This window comes from Dermacentor silvarum, chromosome 1 (genome assembly GCF_013339745.2).
Source record: "Dermacentor silvarum isolate Dsil-2018 chromosome 1, BIME_Dsil_1.4, whole genome shotgun sequence".
NCBI lineage: Eukaryota > Metazoa > Arthropoda > Arachnida > Ixodida > Ixodidae > Dermacentor > Dermacentor silvarum.
Window position 1 is genome coordinate 97,071,253 of NC_051154.1, and position 19,429 is coordinate 97,090,681.

The 19,429-nt window shown below is 48.9% G+C and overlaps 1 protein-coding gene across 1 annotated transcript in view; it reads right to left on the minus strand.

The window, feature by feature from the left end:
• The window catches only part of LOC119433159 (histone-lysine N-methyltransferase EHMT1-like), a 135,626-nt gene that overhangs the window by 7,766 nt on the left and 108,431 nt on the right, over nt 1–19,429 (minus strand). Inside the window, exon 21 of the mRNA XM_037700298.2 lies at nt 16,486–16,564. Coding sequence (XP_037556226.1) covers nt 16,486–16,564 — 79 coding nt within the window. The remainder of the gene's footprint in view (nt 1–16,485; nt 16,565–19,429) is intronic.

Sequence of the window (19,429 nt, forward strand, 5' to 3'; positions counted from 1 at the left end):
TCGCGAAAGTGAAACTATCTGCGAAAGTGTTTGCCCGAGAAAACTGCCCCAGGATACAGCAGAATAACGAATACAACAAACAAAATTAAATTCCCCTTCAAGGCCCCATAGAAATACATGCACTTGCTACCTCACTTTGATGAAGCTAAACTTCCCTACCAACAGATATGACAAAACATTTTCCCCAAAGCAAAAAGTAACTGGCCACTCCAACTCATATATTCACGTTGAAAAGTGTTGAGTGCTACAATGTGTGACATGTTAAAGGTCCCAAGTGTGAAGTTCAATGTGAAACATTCGGATATGGATTCTATGATGCGGTGATATGCAGCAATTACACAAGCTCCAAGTGCGTTATTGGCACTGCAGAACAAGATCGTTTTGACCACATGCAAGCTTTTGTAAAGTTTAACCCTTTAGCATGCAGACAAATTAGTGGGCATTCAGCCCTCGCAACTTGTCAGCAAGTCGGCCACAAATCATCATGCTCCCTCAATTAAAGTGCCACTAGATAGTCTGCAATGACTTCCGAATCTCAGGTTTGATCCCTGTTAACAGGCAGTGCTGACAATGGCTACCATATATCTGGCTAACAAAATGTGAACAAAGCACATTTACTTTTTGGACACTTTGTTGCTAAATATGGTGAGCCCAGAGATCGCCATAGGAACGGCATCTCCAGCACCCCATTTTAAACTATGGCAACCATAGTAAAATCTTTGTGGTCAAGGTCACATATGGATACAACAAATGAATGGTAATAACAAAGCAATCACAGTGCCTCTTCAACTTCATTTTAATTAGGTTTAACTACACTAGAGCTCAAATACCGTAAAGCTCATTAAATAGCAATACACATTAGTTTGTTATAAAGATGTTCAAGGAGAGCGGCACTTTGTTATATCCATTACTTTATTATAATGGTTGTCTGGCCTCACAGCTGACATTGTCCACCAGGAAAAGGGAGAAGTGTTGTCAGTAACCATCGGGTAAGCCAATGCAAAAACTTGCTGCACATCCCTGAACGATTGCAAATATTCTCTGCCTCATCTTCATCAATGAGATGACTGCATTCTTTAGAACATCTGCCAATGCTAATCCAGTTTTGCCGTCATACGCACAGAAGTAGTGGCCCCATAATGGATCATAAAAACATTTACAGGGTTCGTACAGCTTTCCAAGGCAAAAATTCAAGGATATTCCAGGACTTTCCAGGACCTCTCGCAGGCTTTTTCAAGGACTCAAAGCGGCATCATAAGTAGGATTTGTTTACTCGTAACATTTCCAAAAAATGACTAGGTTTATTGCACTTACAATAAATAAATGTATATCACAATTACAATAAAAATGTCTAGCCTTGATAACTTCTTAAGATCACAACACAAAATGAATGCTTACAACAGCGGCTGAGATTTCTCCAGTATAGGCTGGGTAATGTTCACCAAAAATATTCAAAACATTCAGCATAGGGTTATTGCATTAAAATAAAGAAATAAATGTACATCCCAATGATGTTAATAATGTCTAGCCTTGATTACTTTGCAAGTTCACAAAAAAAAAAAAATTCACGAAAAACAATGAATGCTCCCAACAGCTACTCTCTGACTTTGCCAATTAACTGGGCAAGTTTACCGTACATTTACAAACCATTCAGTGTAGTCTTGCTACATATCCATTAAATTGCAACAAATAGATGTATATTGCAATTTTGTAAAACATGTCTTGATCATTTTCTCAAGTCTGCAATATTAAAAGTTAACACAACGAACACTCACAACAGCTGCTCAGGCTTCTGCAGTATAAGCTGGGCTGGTTCATCAAACATTTCTAAAACATTCAGCATAGACAATGTTATTGCACTTATATTATCATAAATAATATTATACAAACATCCACTCAAAGGCACTAAGCATCAGTGGTAAAGTTGCTCCACTATAGCTCTCTTTCGCTTCACTAGCTTCACCTCGCGTGCAAGAGTGAAAGTGGGACAAAGCAGACCGAAGGGCGAGGAGTGAAACGTAAGATAGGGTGAGGAAAGCAGCGTAAACACTGCCACCTGAGCCGAGCTAGCACCGAAGTGCGGCACGAGTCTCTCGCTCCGTTCGCGGTTTGACGCGGTGAAGCCTTTTATTTTTTCCGTGCAGTTCTGCAAAACAGAACCATGTGTGCTCGCGCTGGCGTTTTGTTTCTGAAATGAGGAGTTTGTCAGATCGACGCCGATCTACCACAGAAAGGAGGTCGCAATGTTGATATCAGAGTGCATTGCTCACGAAATTCACAGATTTTCAAGGAAGGAAAAAAATTCCAGGACTTTCAAGGGCCTTGAAAACAAACTTTTCAATTTCAAGGGTTTTCAAGGATTTCAAGGACCTGTATGCACCCTGCATTTAGTGAGCTACCATTGGAGTGCTGCAAGCCTCCGATTTTGTACGCTCATCAGACTATTGTAGGATTCGGGAGTCGTGGTCTCAGAGTTCGACGTCAAACTGCGGGTTACTCTCTAGCCTACGCCACCGGTGCGTCACGTAACAGGTAGGTGGCCTATACTACCGGGGCCTCACACAGAGGCTTAGCGGACCCACGCCGTCGTCCGAGCAGACTTGACTAGGGCTGCTTCTTTCGTGAAGATTACGAGGTCTAGAGGTAGGGTAAACGGAACAGTGGGTTTATTTACATCGGAAAGGCAAACTTATTTACAGAACAAGGGTATACATGTACTGGCTGGAGTACGGAGCGCAGTACATCGTAGCATGTCAGCGCTACTACATCTGAGCAGACTACATCGTTCTGGGAGAGCACTAAGCTACATCTCGGAGCAGAAGGGAGAGCACTTAAAAGCACTTAAAATGTAAACACTTAAAATCCTCCTGTCCTCCCTAGATCCCTAGGCCAGGGAAACCTGCGGGCACACCTTCCTCCAACAGGAGCATCCAAAGCAGCCTTGAGGATGAGGGTGCGCATAAACACTACGGTGCTTTTGTTCTCCGAGCACACTGGGAAAAGTAGCCTTGGGCTCACTATCACAGAGAACAGAGAGGACGCTTGTAGATGGGAGGTGTCATGCTTGACCCACTCTGGCACGTCTTGGTTCCTGGGATGGCGCAGCCATTAGCAGCCTCGTCCGGCGAACAGCTATGGTGGCAAGCAGCAGCCATAATGAAACGGCGTAGAACGCACTTTCCCAAGAGTTTCTCCATTCCAGCGTCAAGGTCGGCAACAAAGTGGCATCCAGTAACCACATATTCGTCGAAACTTGTCTCGCCATGGTGTCGCCGCTGGTCTTTCCGTGGGACGTATTTTCAACTCCATGAGGCGATTCGTCGCAGCAAAGCAGGAGAGGGTTGAAGGTCGCTGCCCCCACTGGCCGTTCATAACACTATGCAATCGGATGCTTCTAAACAAAAAGCTTATCTTTACGTTGGGATCCAGCATGAAATCAGAGGCTTGGAGCTTTTTCTCCATTCAAGTACAGCAATAAGTTGATGTATGAAATCAGAAGCTTGCAGTGCTACACTGGCATATGTACAGAACACTTATAAGCCAAGCAATGGCCTAGAATAGTATGAGCAGAGGTTGTATTTTGTAACAATTCATTTGATTTTCCTTTTTTTTTTCTGCTGCACTGAGTGCTCAATCTCGGCAATAATTGCAGCACAACTTCGTCTGAGGCAATGATAAAAGAAAGGAAAAGAATGTAAAACGAAATGGATCATTATAAAATACAGCCCCAGGGCGTCGAACACCCCTTCACTACGCATATGCTGCAGTTCATCGCAGCCTTAGTTAGACAGTGCAACATCTACCGAAGGATGTTTTCCCCGTGTACCGCAAGCCACAAGCTCTACCAACCAAGGCACACCAAATTGTGAGCACAGAGCAGAGGAGAGTGCGGGAATCAGTGGCGTTGGTAGAATGCACTGCGAGGTGGCAGCGGTAGAGTGCATGCGTGGCCGCAGACTTGGCAGTGTGGCCGGTTTAGCGCATTGCCAGGTAACCAAGCGCTTGCAGGAGTTTTTAACAGCTGAATCAGATGAGTTACAAGTTAAATTGCGTACTGCCAAATTTTAGGCCCAATTGGCGCAGAATGATCAGTAAACCTTCATTCTGAACTAACAAGGTTTGTTTATTTAAAATACATTTCTTGCTTCGCTAAAATGACATTTTAAATGCCTACGTTTCAACGGGAATTTAAAGGAGAGTTACAATTACTACATTGCTATATTCATTAGCTTCTATACTTTAATGCGTTAAAATTCTTAGGGTACTTCATGCACTTTCCGGGGGGGGGGGGGGGGGGGGGGGGTTATCTGTGTATCTATCTATGTATCCATCTATGTATGCTTGTAGCTAACAGTTTTCCCCCCCACCTGGGTCACTGGCTAGTCAGTGGTGGAATGAGTGGAACACATCGGGCAGCTGCGGCGAGATAACAGGGTTCAAAACCAACCATCGGAACAACTTCGGTCACTGAGTAGGTGGCAATGTGTACATACGTGCCGCTTTTCAATGAACCTCTTTAACGCCGACATGGGTCACTGAAGGCGCGGGACTGGGTAGGTAGCGCTGTTCTAACAAACTCTGACGCCAACTTGGAGCACTGTATATGTGCCACTGAGTTTGTGCTGATCTTCAATGAACCGTTTTGATGACAACTTGGGTCACTGGGTATGTGCCAGTAGGTGTGTGCCACTCTTCAATTAATCTCTTTGATGCCAACTTAGGTAAGTAGGTATGTGCCACTGGGAATGTGCCGCTCTACAATAAGGAAAAGGATCCCTTAAGTTTGCCCGATTCTGAGCAGCATCGAACCCACGTCACAAGGGTTCCTTAAGGACAGCAACCTGACACTTTAACAGGCTGCGCCACAAATGCAGAGTATGTACCGCTTTTTAATGAATGTCTTTCACACCAACGCTTTAGCGAGCTGCGCCATGAATGCACTGGGTATGTGGCGCTCTTCAATGAACCTCTTGCCAACTTGGGTCACTGTGGATGCGCCACTGACTGTGGGGCAAGCGAGGGAACAATTCACAGCATTCGTAGGCACTGGCGCACCACACTTCTCATCTTGGAGGCCACGCGTGGACTTCTCGACAGTGCCATTACATGGCGCACTGTGTCCGGAAAGAAGCGCGAGAGAGGAGCCCAGTTGCCGCATGACGTGTTTCTCAGCGTTTGCAAGCACCGGTGCACCATGCATTTTGGAGGCCATGTGCAGGCTTCGTGCCGGCAGCGCTAGATAGTGCTAAGTGTTCTTATGGCAGTGCAAAAGAGGAATCCCGCTGCAGTACACACCTCATACATAACTTGTTTCGACAGTGGCAATACATTGTATCACTATATTGATTCAATGCTAACGCATTCCGGCAACAGTTGTCGTGAGATGGGCTCTGCCACAATTTTTAAACTGTCGTGTGTTCTGAATGGGTACATTTTAACGACGTTTAACTGTACAACCCATTTCTTTATATTATGAGGCTTAATTGTAACAACACAATTCACCAACCAATTCGGTAAGCAAGGTAATTTTAACAATGCATATACTAGCACCTTCAGGAGTGCTCTTCTCAGAATTTACAGCCCTGGGTTATGTATAACAAAGTAGTTCGAAATTACCTTAGCTAAGTAAATGGAAGAACTACTACTCAAGTTTCGAAGCACTTCTGAGCTCATTTCCTAAATAAGGATGAATTTCTCAACGATAAAGCTCGCTTCTCTGAAAACCAAGTTGGTTCCCTTCATGGCCAAATACTATAAAGGGGCACTGCAACGCTTTTTGCGCATCGTAAGAAAACTTTCACAATCTGAAGACCATGCTGCCATAAACATGCAAGCCAAATATTATTCTACTACATACAGCAGCAGGGAGCCCGCAATCTTGTGCAGAAGATAGCTCCATGGCTTTTGAGGTCCTCTCTATTATGTCCCCTCTTTGTATATGACCTCATGGAGCCACAAGACGCAAGCCATTGAGCAACTGTTCATGACTATGAGTTACTCCCGTGAGCACACATGTGCACGTGCATATTTCTCCAATATTCGAACTGTTTGGGTGGTTGCTAACAGGTGTTAATGCATCCCACCCATCCTGTCGCCACTCTTTCATCGCCGGAACCTTTGTCGGATGCCAATCTTCAAAGGTGTCATAATAGCACCACCAAAAGAAAAAGCAAGAAATACTTCACGGGTGTATGCCAATCTGAGCAACTGATACATCAAAGACGGCAAAGCTGTACAAGAAAGTTCTCACACACTTCGAAAGTACTAATGATCTATTTGATGGCTGTTCTTAGTGAAAATTCATCACCGACGACGACTGTGCACTCTCACTGACGCCTTGGTCGCATGGCTGCTTCGGGGCTACCACGTAGGTTGCGTTGCTTGCCTCTGTTTACCACCACAGTCGTACAAACTCGTGGCTGACTTCCACATGGAGCCAGTAGAACACGTGAAGAACAAAAATTACGGATTACTGGCAAAAACAAAATCACAAAAAAGATGGCTATTCGTGTCAGGAGTACGCAAGGTAACTTTCATGTTATAATCATTGATACAGTTAAACCTGCTTATAACGAACCTCCATATAACGAATTCCTGGATATAACAAAGTTTTTCGATTCCCCGCCGTTACTCCATAGAAGTACATGTATTTGAGACCTCTACGTAACGAAGTGGCAGCGGGAGACCCCCCTCGATATAACGAATTTTCCCCTCCGACCACCTAGAGATTTCGCCCCAAATTTTGTCATTTTTGCGCGAGCAGCAACCGGAAGCACCTTCTCCGCCGCGATGGAATGCGAAGCGAGCGCACGTGTGCGTGCGTGTGCGAGGCGGCCCTGCATCCCTCGACCCGGCGATCTTGCCGCCGCGGGCGTGACCTTTCCCCCTCCCTTAATTCAAATCTGATCCTGCCGCTTGCTGCAGCTGGCCTAGCCCGCCAAGCCGGCACTCTCTCCTTTTCCAGCTGTTGTTCCCGACGCGCTGGTACACGCTGTGGCACATCAGACTCGATGAGCGCGGACACGCGCTGTCAAACGCTGGCGGCGTGTGGAAGCGCCGCCGCTGGAGAAGCGAGCGAAGTGACCTTCGTGCTGTTGTCTATCGCTTCAACGCAAACTGAGCGCCGAGAACACACAGCACGCAGAAAGCTACGAGCCGCCGACGCACCTACACTGCTAGACTCTGCCCCAACGCAGATCGCTTTCAAGATACGGCCTGCGCGACCGCGCGCCGCCCCGCTAACCCCCCCCCCCCCCCCCCTCCCCTGTGCCTCGAGCGCAACGGAAGAAGGCGCGCTTCCTCCCTGCTTTTCTTGCGCGCGCGAGATTTAGACGCGGTCGTCGGCTCCCCTCGCACGTTTTCACTCGCACATACAGCATACGGCGCGCGGCGACTGCGTTATCGCCCTTGGACTAGCGGCAAAAACACGCAGCAAAAACGCGCGTCAGAAACGCGCGGCAACGCGTCATGGCGGCAAAAGCGGCAGGAATCGGGGGTCTTGCGGCGTGCCGCGCGAAATGGGTTCGATTTCTGCGGCAAATGCCGCGTGCCGCGAGATGAAGAACCAATCAAGAGCGACGAGGGTGACGTCACGGAGCCATCACAACCGGAACGCCGCCGGTCCGCGCCGGGTTTTCAATCGACGATCGTCGACTCTCGCATGAAACAACGAGCGCCCGCGGTGTTGCTCGCCCGTTCGGAGAGCGCGGGAGATCTTATCGCGCTGCCGCGCGGCGAGACGCGCGTGCCACGGAGGCCTCGCGGCAAGGCGCTGACGCGCGGCAACTTGCCGCTGGTGGTGGTGGTGGTGGAAAAAACTTTTATTGAGAAGGCCCGAAGTAATGAAAATTAAAAAGCAGCGTTGTGGGCGGCCTTCAGGCTGCCGGTTGTGGCGTCCAGGCCGTGCCTAGTCGCGACGTCCTCTGCCCAGGTCACCAGCCGGAGTTGGAGATCCGGCTCGGTGCTGGACAAAGCAGCCTCCCACTGCTGCGGACTGGTTAGGTGCCAAGAGGCAGGGGGCAAGTGTGCCGGGCAGGAGAAAATGTCACAGTTTCGCCCTAAGGGCGAAGCAATGAATGCGATAGCAACACAGCAATGTCATACGAAGTAAGGTGAGCGGCTTTGGTAGCAATATGAATTGTAGTAAACATGAGCTGATTAAGTAAGCAGGTGTGCTGCGGCGTAAGTAGACCGACATGAAGAGAGACTCAATGACCACGAGAAGGCGCGTGTGAAACGGTGGTGTTGATGAGAAGCGCTACCCGTGGGCAGCGCGCGTGCGAAGGGACACACCTGTAGCGCTGCACTGCCGATCCGGGCAGCATTGCGTGTGTAGCGTGCGTTGGAAAATGTGGCCCGACTATTACGAACTGAATGAACAAGCGTGGTGTGAGCGCGCACAAACACGAAGAGATCACACTGAATGACAGCAGACAACGACTGTCAAAACGCTGGCAGCAAGCATACGCCGCAGCGGGCGAAGGTACGTGCGGTCTATCGCTTCAACGGAAACTGAGCGGCGAATGCACTTAAAGGTCAGAGCCGTGTGGAGATAAGAGACGGTGCGAGCGAGCGACGAGCGCGGTTGTTGGCAGAGAAGTGCGCCCCCCCCCCCCCCCCCCCCCCCCCGCCTTGCTCCCTCCGGCGCTGGCTTCCTGCTTCCTTGCTTGCGCGTGGGAGATTGAGTGCGCTCGCTCTCCGTGATAGCGCGCGTCCCCGCACGCTTCCTCTCGGGCATACGGCGCGCGGCGAAGATTTTATCTATAGAACCTCACGGCGACGGCGACGACCACGGCGACGACGACGGCGACGCCGACGGCAGAAATCCGGTTCAAGTGTCCATATAATTGCTATCGCAATAATAAGATGTGATCGTAATCGGCGCGGGAGCTGTCACATAAGCGGCAGGCCGGCGAGTACGTCCCGGGGTGGAAGAGGGCAAGACGTGCAGGAGTAAGAAAGGTGTGGGCCTGAAGGTGGCGCCACAAGTGTTGGTGGTGCTGGGAAAGGGATTTGTGCGGTGGGGGGAAGGTGAGACGAGATAGGCGGTAGTGCAAGGTGATATCGTGGTACGTGAGGAGCGCATCGCGCGTATCCATTCCCGGCGGGGGCGGGCTTGCTCGGTCAGTCGAATCGCGAGCGATGGAATTGGCCGCCTCGTTGCCAGGATGGGCCGCGTGAGCGGGCACCCAGATGATTTGGATTGGGCGAGAGGGAACAGTGTCGGAACGCAAGATACCGGAGGCCGGGGATGCCACCCGTCCAACCGCGTAGTTGTAGACTGCAGGCTTGGAATCACTGGAAATGTATTCCGCGGAGGTTTGCGTGATGGCAAGGGCAATAGCTGCCTCTTCGGCCTCGACCGAGGTCGAAGTGTATACTGAGGCAGTAAGAGTGGGTCGAAAAGAGTTGTCAGTGACTGCAAGGGCATGGGCTGGGTAGTGGCGGTACGGGGCGGCATCCACGTAAGCCACGTCGGGTTGCCGTTCGTACTGACGCCTGAGCGCGGAGGCTCGCGCTGCTCTACGGGTCGGGTGGTGTTCAGGGTGCATATTCTTAGGGAGGGGATTAACGGTTAGCAGGGAGTAGACGTGGGAAGGGATGGGCAGTGAGGTGGGAAGAGGGGTAAGAGGGGAGAGTTTAAGGGTTGAGAGAAGTGCGCGACCAGGCCGAGTGCGGGAGAGACGGAGGAGCTGGGCCGTGCGATGGGCCTCCGTCAGCTCTGTAAGGGAGTTGTGGACGCCCATCGACAGTAACCGAGCCGTTGAAGTAGATGTGGGAAGAGACAGGGCCGACTTATATGCCTGACGAATGAGGCTGTTGACTTTGTCTTCCTCGGTGCGTGAAAGGAAAATATACGGAAGAGAATAGATGAAGCGGCTGAGAATGAAGGCCTGGACTAGGCGGCGGAGGTCGTGTTCGCGCATGCCGTGGTGACGGTTGGCAATGCGGCGTATTAGGCGGATGGTCTGGTGTACAGTGTTTGTGAGTCGAGTGATGAGGGTGGTGTGCTTGCCATTGGACTGAAGAAAGAGTCCGAGAATGCGGAGAGTAGAGACGAGGGGAATGGGTGTGCCGTCAAGGGAGACTGTGAGTGGAGAAGGCGACAGGGGGGCCATCCCCCGAGGCAGAAAGAGCAAAAGCTCCGATTTGGCCGGGGAGCAGCTCAACCCGACAGACCGGGCGTGAGTCGCCACCGCGTCCACGCCCGCCTGGAGAGTGGTCTCCATGTCGCCAAGATTGCCGGTGGTCACCCATAGGGTGATGTCATCGGCGTAGAAAGCATGAGACAGAGCTGGGATAGTGCGTAGTGCACGTGCCAGCGGGAAGAGGGTGACGTTAAATAGAAGAGGGGACAAGACAGAGCCTTGGGGAGTACCCTTGTTGCCAAGGGAGAAAGAAGGAGAAGAAAGTGGGCCGTACGAGATCTCGGCTGTGCGGTGGGCGAGGAAAGCGGTCACGTAAGCATGGACACGGGGTCCGACATGAAGGGAGGAGAGAGCGTCCAAAATGGCGGTGTGGTGTACATTGTCGAATGCTTTGGTAAGGTCCAGCGCCAGGATAGCTCGAGCGCGTTTGTGGTGGGAGGGGTGTAGGACATCCTCGCCGCTCGCTGCATGACGCGCGCGTTTTTTGCCACTATCGTGGCCGTACCCTTATATACGGAATATCTATGAGCCAAAACCAATTTTAAGGCCACAACGCGTCATGGACACCATCTTTATATAGCAAATACGGATCTCAAGGGCCATACTTTTGCTGGCGGAAACCGAAAATATGTTATAGTTGTCGCCCCCGGCACTTTGGGCGGCCAATGCCATCGTCAAGCCACCAAGCCAAGCGACATGAAAAGTCAAAATGGCCGCTCGGGCCGGTAGTTCGCAACGTATGATGCGGGAACGGTCCCACAGTTGCGACGCAACAGCGGGGTTACCAATGCATTGAGTTCTAAGGGAGCTGTGCCGGGACCGGTCGAAAGCGACGTAACAGCCGGGAAAACGCAGCCCCCGGGAACGTAACAGCGAGGTTCTACTGTAACACTATACGACGCCATCATGACGCTCGCTCTTCGTTTTCGATGCCTCGCACTTGTGCGAAACGACACGCGTCCACGGATCCGGTACCTGGTGTGACATTCCGAGGATGAGTTCTTCGACGAAAAGGGAAAACGGGTGCGCGTTACAATTGAAGGCGCGTTAGAATCGAGTAAATACGGTAAACGTTTATTTTTCGAATTTTCGTGCTGAACATGCATATAACGAAATCCTCTTTATAACGAAGTTTTTCGGGAATTTGTCAATTTCGTTATATCCAGGTTTAACTGTAATTACATTTCAAAGCAAAAATTTGGGAATCCGACACAGTTAGTTGCTGATTGATACTGAGCATGCTGCCACATTCCCTTAAACAGCTTCACTGTAAAAAGAGCAATTGGCAGAGCATTGCTATCTAAGAGAAGACATTGTGTAAAGGAAGAATGGGCAAAGCAATGTAAAAACCCGCACAAAATACAAGTTTTTGTGCAAAATTTGATGTGCATAATCTAAGTCTTGTATTATATTCGGGCGCCAACACTTTTTACATTATCCCGTGCACCTAATCATGGTTTCGGTGTTGAAGCTTGGTGCAAAGCAACATGCATCTTTCGCAATCATCACCAGGAGCTGCAATGGAAGCGGAATATCAAAATGATGAATGCCCGTGCCCACCTTGCTGAAACATTTTCCGAGGCCTGCAAACCGCATATCATGCCAGTGACCACACTGACCATCGCCCCGTTTCCCTGTTGCTGAGCTGCAGCTCAACAGAAGCAGCAAGCAGAGAGCAATTTAGGCTGCCGAAACTACCATGAAGGGAGCAGTCGGGATCAGCGATGACAAAGAAATGGCTTTTGTGTGAAGCGGAAAGAGACATTTCCAACGTCCCAAAAAGAAGCTTTCCCAGAAATTGAAAAATACTTGGCAGCCTGTACCTACAATCTCTGCATCTAGCAGTGAACGTCGAGCAAAACGCAATGAAAATCGCTATTCAGAAAGAGTTGGTGATAATGACATACGAACAACATCGTATAGGTGGACACTGCCCACAGTTTGCACAATGTTGTGCATACAGTAAAAGCTCGTTAATTCGGATTTCACGGGACCGAAAAAAAATGTCCCGAATTAACCGAATGTCGAATTATCGAGGGTATCAAGAAAAGAATAAACAAATGCTTACTACGTCAACACGCTCTTATTTGCAGTATGAATCAGCAAATTCTGTTTCTCTTTTGCATAAACGCAATGCGGAAGCTGCAATTCTCGTCATCTCGCGACTGATTCGAGCTCGCAGCGGCGAAGGTTTCGCGACTTCCTTCACATCGCGGCCGCGGCGCACGCACATCCCGTTTATTTTTTTCGCCAATGTCGCCGGGTCGCCGCCCATCGCGATGTAGACGGTGCGCCTCTTCCTCTTCACAACCGCAATCTCTCTCTCTCTCTTCATCCTCGACAGCTTTGCACTGAGTAAAAACGAAACTATTGCTTACCGCAACCGCGGCCGCTGTCAACTTGATCATGCACGGCGACCTTGCGGTTCTGAAGGCGCGCGGCCGACGCACGCAGAGTCAAACCGAAACTACCGTTTGCTGCAATTGCGTACGAAACCGCTGTCAATATCGACGCGATCATGCATAGTGACTACCGAGTTATGAAGGCACGCGGCCGACGTGCGTACCGAGTCAAAACGAAACTACTGTTTGCCACAACCGCAGCGGACGGAATCGCGGCCGCTATCAAGACGATCATGGTTGGTGACTACGCAGTCATGAAGGCACGCGGCCAACGCGGTGCTGTGTGCGGCGATAAACGCAAGCTAGGCACGAATAGGAACAAATAGGCACGAAGCCTTTCGGCGTTGTTGTCATTCCAGTACGATTTTTAGTGATGACCACAGCGATCCGAACTCCATCGCTTCGTTTCGGTGGACGCTATGGCGCGGTCCATTCATGTTTCGGAGGGTGGAGCTATGGGCGCGGACCATTCGTGTTCGGAGGGGCGGAAGGGCAACGGGACAGAGGCGTGCGAGGCTGGCGATGCGGAGAAGGATGGAAAACAACGCGCGGCTATTGACCATTTCGTGGCGATCCCATGGGCGCTGCCATGTTTGATCACGTGGTGACGCGTCCATTGCTTGCCTCAACTGCCTCCGTTGCCTCATTGCTTACAATGGAAGTGTATGACGCCGGCGCGGCTTAGAAAACCTCTGTTTTCGGAGATATCGTAGACGGTGACTAGGTGGACGACACGAAGCTTTGATCACAGGTTCAGAGAACATGCAAAAGCACTTTCGGGGCTGATTAAGCTATGTCCAAACGGCGCATGCAGCGTATATGGTGCTTGTTCTAAAAGCCGGGCTAAATATGTATTCCAAGCTATCCAAACATTCCGCTCATGAATTCAGTCAGGATTAGTGTGTTTTGCTCTTTGTTCTTTATTCGGCAAATATTTTGAAGCAGTGGCTTGTCAGTTTCTGACTCGGTGAAGTTCCTCGGTGCGGCCACTATCTGATTATTTTCTGCCTAATCGCTCGCGGGTGTGCTCAGTTCCGATTGATTTGTTCTTGCTGCGCAGAAGGCTTGAAACGTAGCTGTTTTGTACATTGTAATACCTTGTAGCAAATATATATTACAGCTAGTAACTCGCTTACTCTTGTGGACCATCACGAAACATTCAGCTTCGACCATTCGTGCTCCATCGGTGTAGTCGGTCATTTATTGTGCGTATGTAGTGCGCATATATTCCAAGTGTGCGCCCATTCACTTATTCTTGATACGTCGGCGAGTGGGCGTAAGTTTTCCTGCCATTTGGGACAGATGTGCATAGATAACATGCGCAAAACTTACTATGACAGGAAGCGGCGCTACTCCCTTTGTCATTATTTAACGAGTGGTACTCACTCTTGCCGACGTTCTCGGGATGAAGCCCTTTTTTTGACGGTTAGTGATACAAGGCTGGCGTATGAGCAAATTTCTGTATCCTTGAGGAAAGCCGTACATTAGGAAGTGCTGGTAACACGTTCGGAAAGTTGCAGTAGCAGTCCGCGAACTTGGCCACATAGATTCATTCTATTCCTTAACATGCCAGTCACTATTTTTGCAGCCAACTACTGCACACGTCTTCAATCCACATGATTCAATCTAGCATGATTGGAGCACAGTGTGTTAGCGAAAACTCAGTTGCATTTCCGACAGCTGATCGCAGAGAAGCGGTACTGGTTTCGTATTCGTGCGCGATCGCTGAGGAGAGGTATGGCGCACCGCCGTGCGCGCCATCTCGTTTCTCTAAAACAAACTGCTCCGCGAAAAGGGTCAATATACAGGGGCTTTACGCGCGGCGGCGTGAAATGGCTCGAATTTCTTTTCTTTTTTTTTTTTCTTTTCAAGGAGTTCGTATTCCATTCCCTGACGGCACGGACACTGAGTGAAAACGAAACTACTTTTTGCCGCAACCGCTGCGGATGAAACCGCAGCCACTATCAACGCGATGACGGATGGCGACCATAGAATAAAGAACCAACTGCGACTACACAGTTTTGAAGGCACGCGGCCAACGCGGTGCTATGCGCGCCGGCAAACGCAAGAATAAAAGCTTTAAAGGCTCAAATAGGCACGAAGCGTTCTGGCGTTGCTGTCATTCCCGTACGATTTCCACGGATGGCTATGGCGATGCGAACTCCGTCGCTTCGTTTCGGTGGACGCTAACGCCGTTATGGTAGAGTACACTCTAGTTATGGCTCGTTTGCGTCGCACATTTGCGGCGCTCCGCGCTCGCCGAGCACCGAGAGTCGTCCGAATTAACCGATGTGCGGCGCGGCCAAATACGTCCGAATTAACGAGAGTTTCATTGCATTAAATATTGCAAATGCCTGCCGGGACCAAAGGACATGTCCGAACTAACCGATTTTCCGAATTAACGAGGGTCGAATTAACGAGCTTTTACTGTATAAAAATGCTATATACACGATGGAATAATGTCACCCACATCAATCTTCACCCACAGCCACTCACGCCTTCCTTTTGTTCATCGCAAGCAAGCAACATTGAACGTTTTTTGAATACAGTAGAACCTCATTCTTGTATATTGGGGAAAAAAATGTGAGAAAAAATGTACCAACCAGGAAAAGGTATGATTCAAAGTCACTAAAAAATTTGGCAGACTCGACTGTAGTTGACATCTACGTAATGCGAAGTGTTGCGCAAATTGTTGCAGCACAAGGTGACATACTCGTGCAAGGTACTAATCGCAAGCAAGGTACCGAGGGGGGGTTGCTACTGCGACGGCGGCTGCGTATGGCACAGCCGCACGGGCCCTATCCTGAAAGCGATCTGTGATGATGACAGAGTGTGCCAAATGCTGATAGCTTCGTGTGCACTGTGTTCGCGCCACTTAGTTCGCGTTGAAGCGAGGGGCAGCACGAAGGTCAATTCGCGTGCTGCTGCTGTTGCACTTCTTCACACCAGCATTTTGACAGCGAGTGTGCGCGGTCATCGAGTGAGATGTCTTTATGTTTGCTTATGCACGTGTGACACCATGCTTGTTAATTTAGTTAGTAAGCAAATGTTTACAATTTTATACGGCTGATAAAACTACTATCCTTACTTTGTATAGCTGTCTAATTTGCTATGACAATCGAATCCTCACTTTTCGGGCAAAACTGTGACATTTTTGTTCACATGGGATTTGGCAGCCGGAAAATGTATCATATGATCACAGTTTGGCGATGTACTGATTGATTCCGAAAGATTGTGTATTCCAGGAACGTATTAACCAGTAAAAAAGAACCATAACTGTATTGGGTAATTTTTCTTTGTGTTCTCAATCGAAAACGTTGGCACCGGGAAATCGTACGAAACAGGTTCTACTGTACTTACGGGATGGAACACATACATTACTTCCATGTTATTTAGCACTCTTTTTTTTGCGCTCATTCGTTTAGAACATCACAACATTACAAAGCACACCTACAGCCAGTAGGGACTGGATTACTCATTTTATGAACCATCCCGCTTTCTCATTAGGCCAGCACCCTTGTGCATCGGATGGTCTGGACGGCACACATAAGGGTGGAAATCTGCAGCCATGCATCATTTGAGGAAAGTGAGAGTGAATGGGCAGGCAGTGCAGCTCCCTAAAAAATATCGAAGTGTGGTAAATGTTTGTGATACATAAATATGGAAAAAAAACTTTTCTTACTGTCCTAAAATTACCCATCATAGTATAGTGGGGCCTTTACTGCATTCTTTATCTGTCCATTATTACGAGGTCCTTTCAAAATTTCTGCGGGATTATTTCATAGAAAGGCATCGCACTCATTCCAGTATGCTTTCAGTTTTCAAAAAAGAAAAGAAAAGAAAAGCTTTCTATACACTCAAAGAAGCTTTTACTAAGCTTAAAGAAATGCTGCAGTGCGCTTAGCACATATGACAATAGAACAGAAAAGGCTTACCCGATTTTCCAAGTCAAACAGGTATGAGTCATCTTCTCGCTTATCTGCCTCTGAATCGGAGAGCATCTCTCCAATGTACCTGTAATGATAGGCAGTGAAACATCCTTGGTGCGATGTTAAGTATCTTCAGTGTTTTGCCATAGGGATGCAGTGGTGCCACTGACTAACCGAGATTTGGAGCAATTTTTGGAGCAGTAAAATCATAATTTTGGAGCAGTTCGAAGCACCCAAATACAGATTTCGGAGCACTTTGGAGCTAATCAATGCCAACTGCTGGACACATTCTATTTCGAACACTTAAAATTGACAAGCGTTAATCCAGAAAGTATTTGCTTGCTGTAAAACAATGTTGCTCTGCCTCTAAATACATGAGTCTCCCTTTAATTTAAATGAAGACAACAAACCTGTTCACACAGTGAGCTGTAATTAGTTTACTTCAAATTGAGTGAAGTTGCTCAGACAATGCCTTTTACATTCTCTGAATTTTTCATTCACAGCTGCCACTTTGCCATGTTTTCACCAAGGCTCTAGCATTAGTCAGAAACACCTGGCCAGACTCAATGTCATCAATGCTGAGCGAAGCCAGCCTTGATGAGCCCCTCGCAACACTCAGTCATTGCTTTGGACGACACCAGGCACATTTCATCGGTCTGTTTTTCCTCGTAAAGATGAAGCCTCCGTTCAGCAGCTCGCCGATTCACAACTGGCGCAGACCGATTATTTGGACACCAGCAATTCAAACAAGCTCGATTATTCGGACTACTTCGAGGCATCATCACTGGCACATAAATTGAACGTATAAGTACAAACGAAATTTCGGACACCTTAAGGTACGCTATTCTATATAATTCAGACTCCGCCTGCACGACTGCGAGCTAATTTGACCGCCGAGTTGAACAGAAACAGCGATATTTTGGCACTGATACGTCACTGGCATTAGAGTTACTGTATATGCTACCTTTGGTAGCATATATAATGCATGCCGAGCGCCGCTCTTATACTACTGATGAAGCGCAAGGAGTGGCAGCAGAAAAGGCATTGCTACAAAATCGCGGTCGCGTTGCCAAAGATTGAAGATTCGGTGCATTGTACTTCCGTCTACCTGTGGCGACAGCATAACAATGGTAGAGATACGGACTGACCAGATAGTAGGCAAGCGTATGTGCGTGCAGGAACGCATTGACAAACTTCGACTTTATTTTTGGACGATCGCTTTCAGGGATGCTTTCACCTTCGCAACATTTCGCGTGACTAGCACTAGATACGTCGACGGATGATAGCTCTAGCGGCCATCGACATCATAATCAGCCGCCTTTTATTTATGGCGCGCTCAGGTACATGGGCATGCGCATGTGCCTCGTTCCTCATGCTGCGTGCTGCAAGGCTAGAAGAAGAATAATAAAATATAATCTCCTCTGCTCCTGCCATCGGCCTGAACAGTTCCTAATTCTTTCGCTCGCCGACTCACGCATTGTTATAGTGGACCTAACCTCAGTCCCCATAATAGCGTTCCTGGCACAGTACCAAGAATGCCGGCGCTCGTAGACACTGACACGTCTGACGCTAGTGACGCGAAATCCTGCGAAAGTGAACATATCCCCAAAAGTGGTCATCCGAGAATAGGGCACTTTTTTTGCCACTCGCGGAATAAAGTCAATTGTCTTCTGGCGAATTTGGATATTTCCGACTCCCGATTATTTGGACCTTTAGGGAGTCCCCGTCGAGCCCGAACTATTGGTAGCCGACATATAGATAAAGTGAAGTTCGATTTATGAAGCCGCTTTAGCCATGCGCACTACGCACATCTGCGGACCCCTGCGGCCACAGATGTAATGCGCAGTCGCTAATTTTGGCGCACTTCGGTGCAAAATCATGTATTTTTATCAGGATGGCGCAGGAAATCTCGTATGGCGTATTTTGGCGCATTTGGTGGTGGAGTGGGAGCACTGCACAGGGATGTCTTACAGTGATGTCCTAAAGATCTGTAGAGGCACCACGCATCATTTTACAATCTAAAGCCCCCATTTGAAGTTACCAAAATGTTTTCAAACAATGGAAATGAAATAAATAAATAAATTAAGAAAGCTCTTTTAACACACAGCCCAAAATGGAACTAGAAGTTTCGTCAACACCTTTGTAACTTCCAATTACCATTTCTCTACTACCTCCAGACACAGCTGAGAATATGTATGTAGTAGACTTCCGTTAATTTGACTCCAGTTAGTTCAATTCCTTGGTTAATTCGATCCCAGCCCAAAGGTCCCAGCCAACATATATACTAGTACAGTATAGACCACTTATAACGTAACCGCTTATAGTGCAGGACCGGATATAGTGCGGTCTTTTCAGGCTCCCGTTAATTTTCCCATAGCACTCCATGTATACACGTATCGCTTATAGTGCAGTTGTGGGAAACGTAATACCGGTTACAGTGCGGCTGCCTGGGAGTACGGAAGTCAGCGGAGACGGCGAACGCTCCCCTCAAACGGGCGCCCCAAGGAGTGCTTGAGGAAGAAAGCGACGAAGTGGAGGAGAAGGGCACGTGGCGCGAACGAACAGCCAGTGAGGCTGTAACCAGAATCTTGAGTGCGAGTCGTGAAATATCACAGCGCGCATAGCGAGCGAGGGCCCCGAAACGGCCAACGCTCACTTCAGGATAACGGCAGTAAACGAAACTTCAGCAAGCGAGCGGGCGGCGCCGGCACGGCACGGCGAAGGGCGCACACGGAGACCGTGGAATGTGAGGGAGGACGGCGGCAGGGAAGCGGATTTCGCCTCGGCAACTCCGCCGCTTCGGTGGCTCCCCTCGCCCTCCCTCGTAGCTCCCTCACTTTCGACTGTCACCGTGCGCGCCCGCTGCTGTGCAGGCGCCGCCACGGCTGTGCCAGCTCCCCGAAGTTTCGTTTTCTGCCGTTATCAGGAAGCGGGCATTTGCCGGCATGGG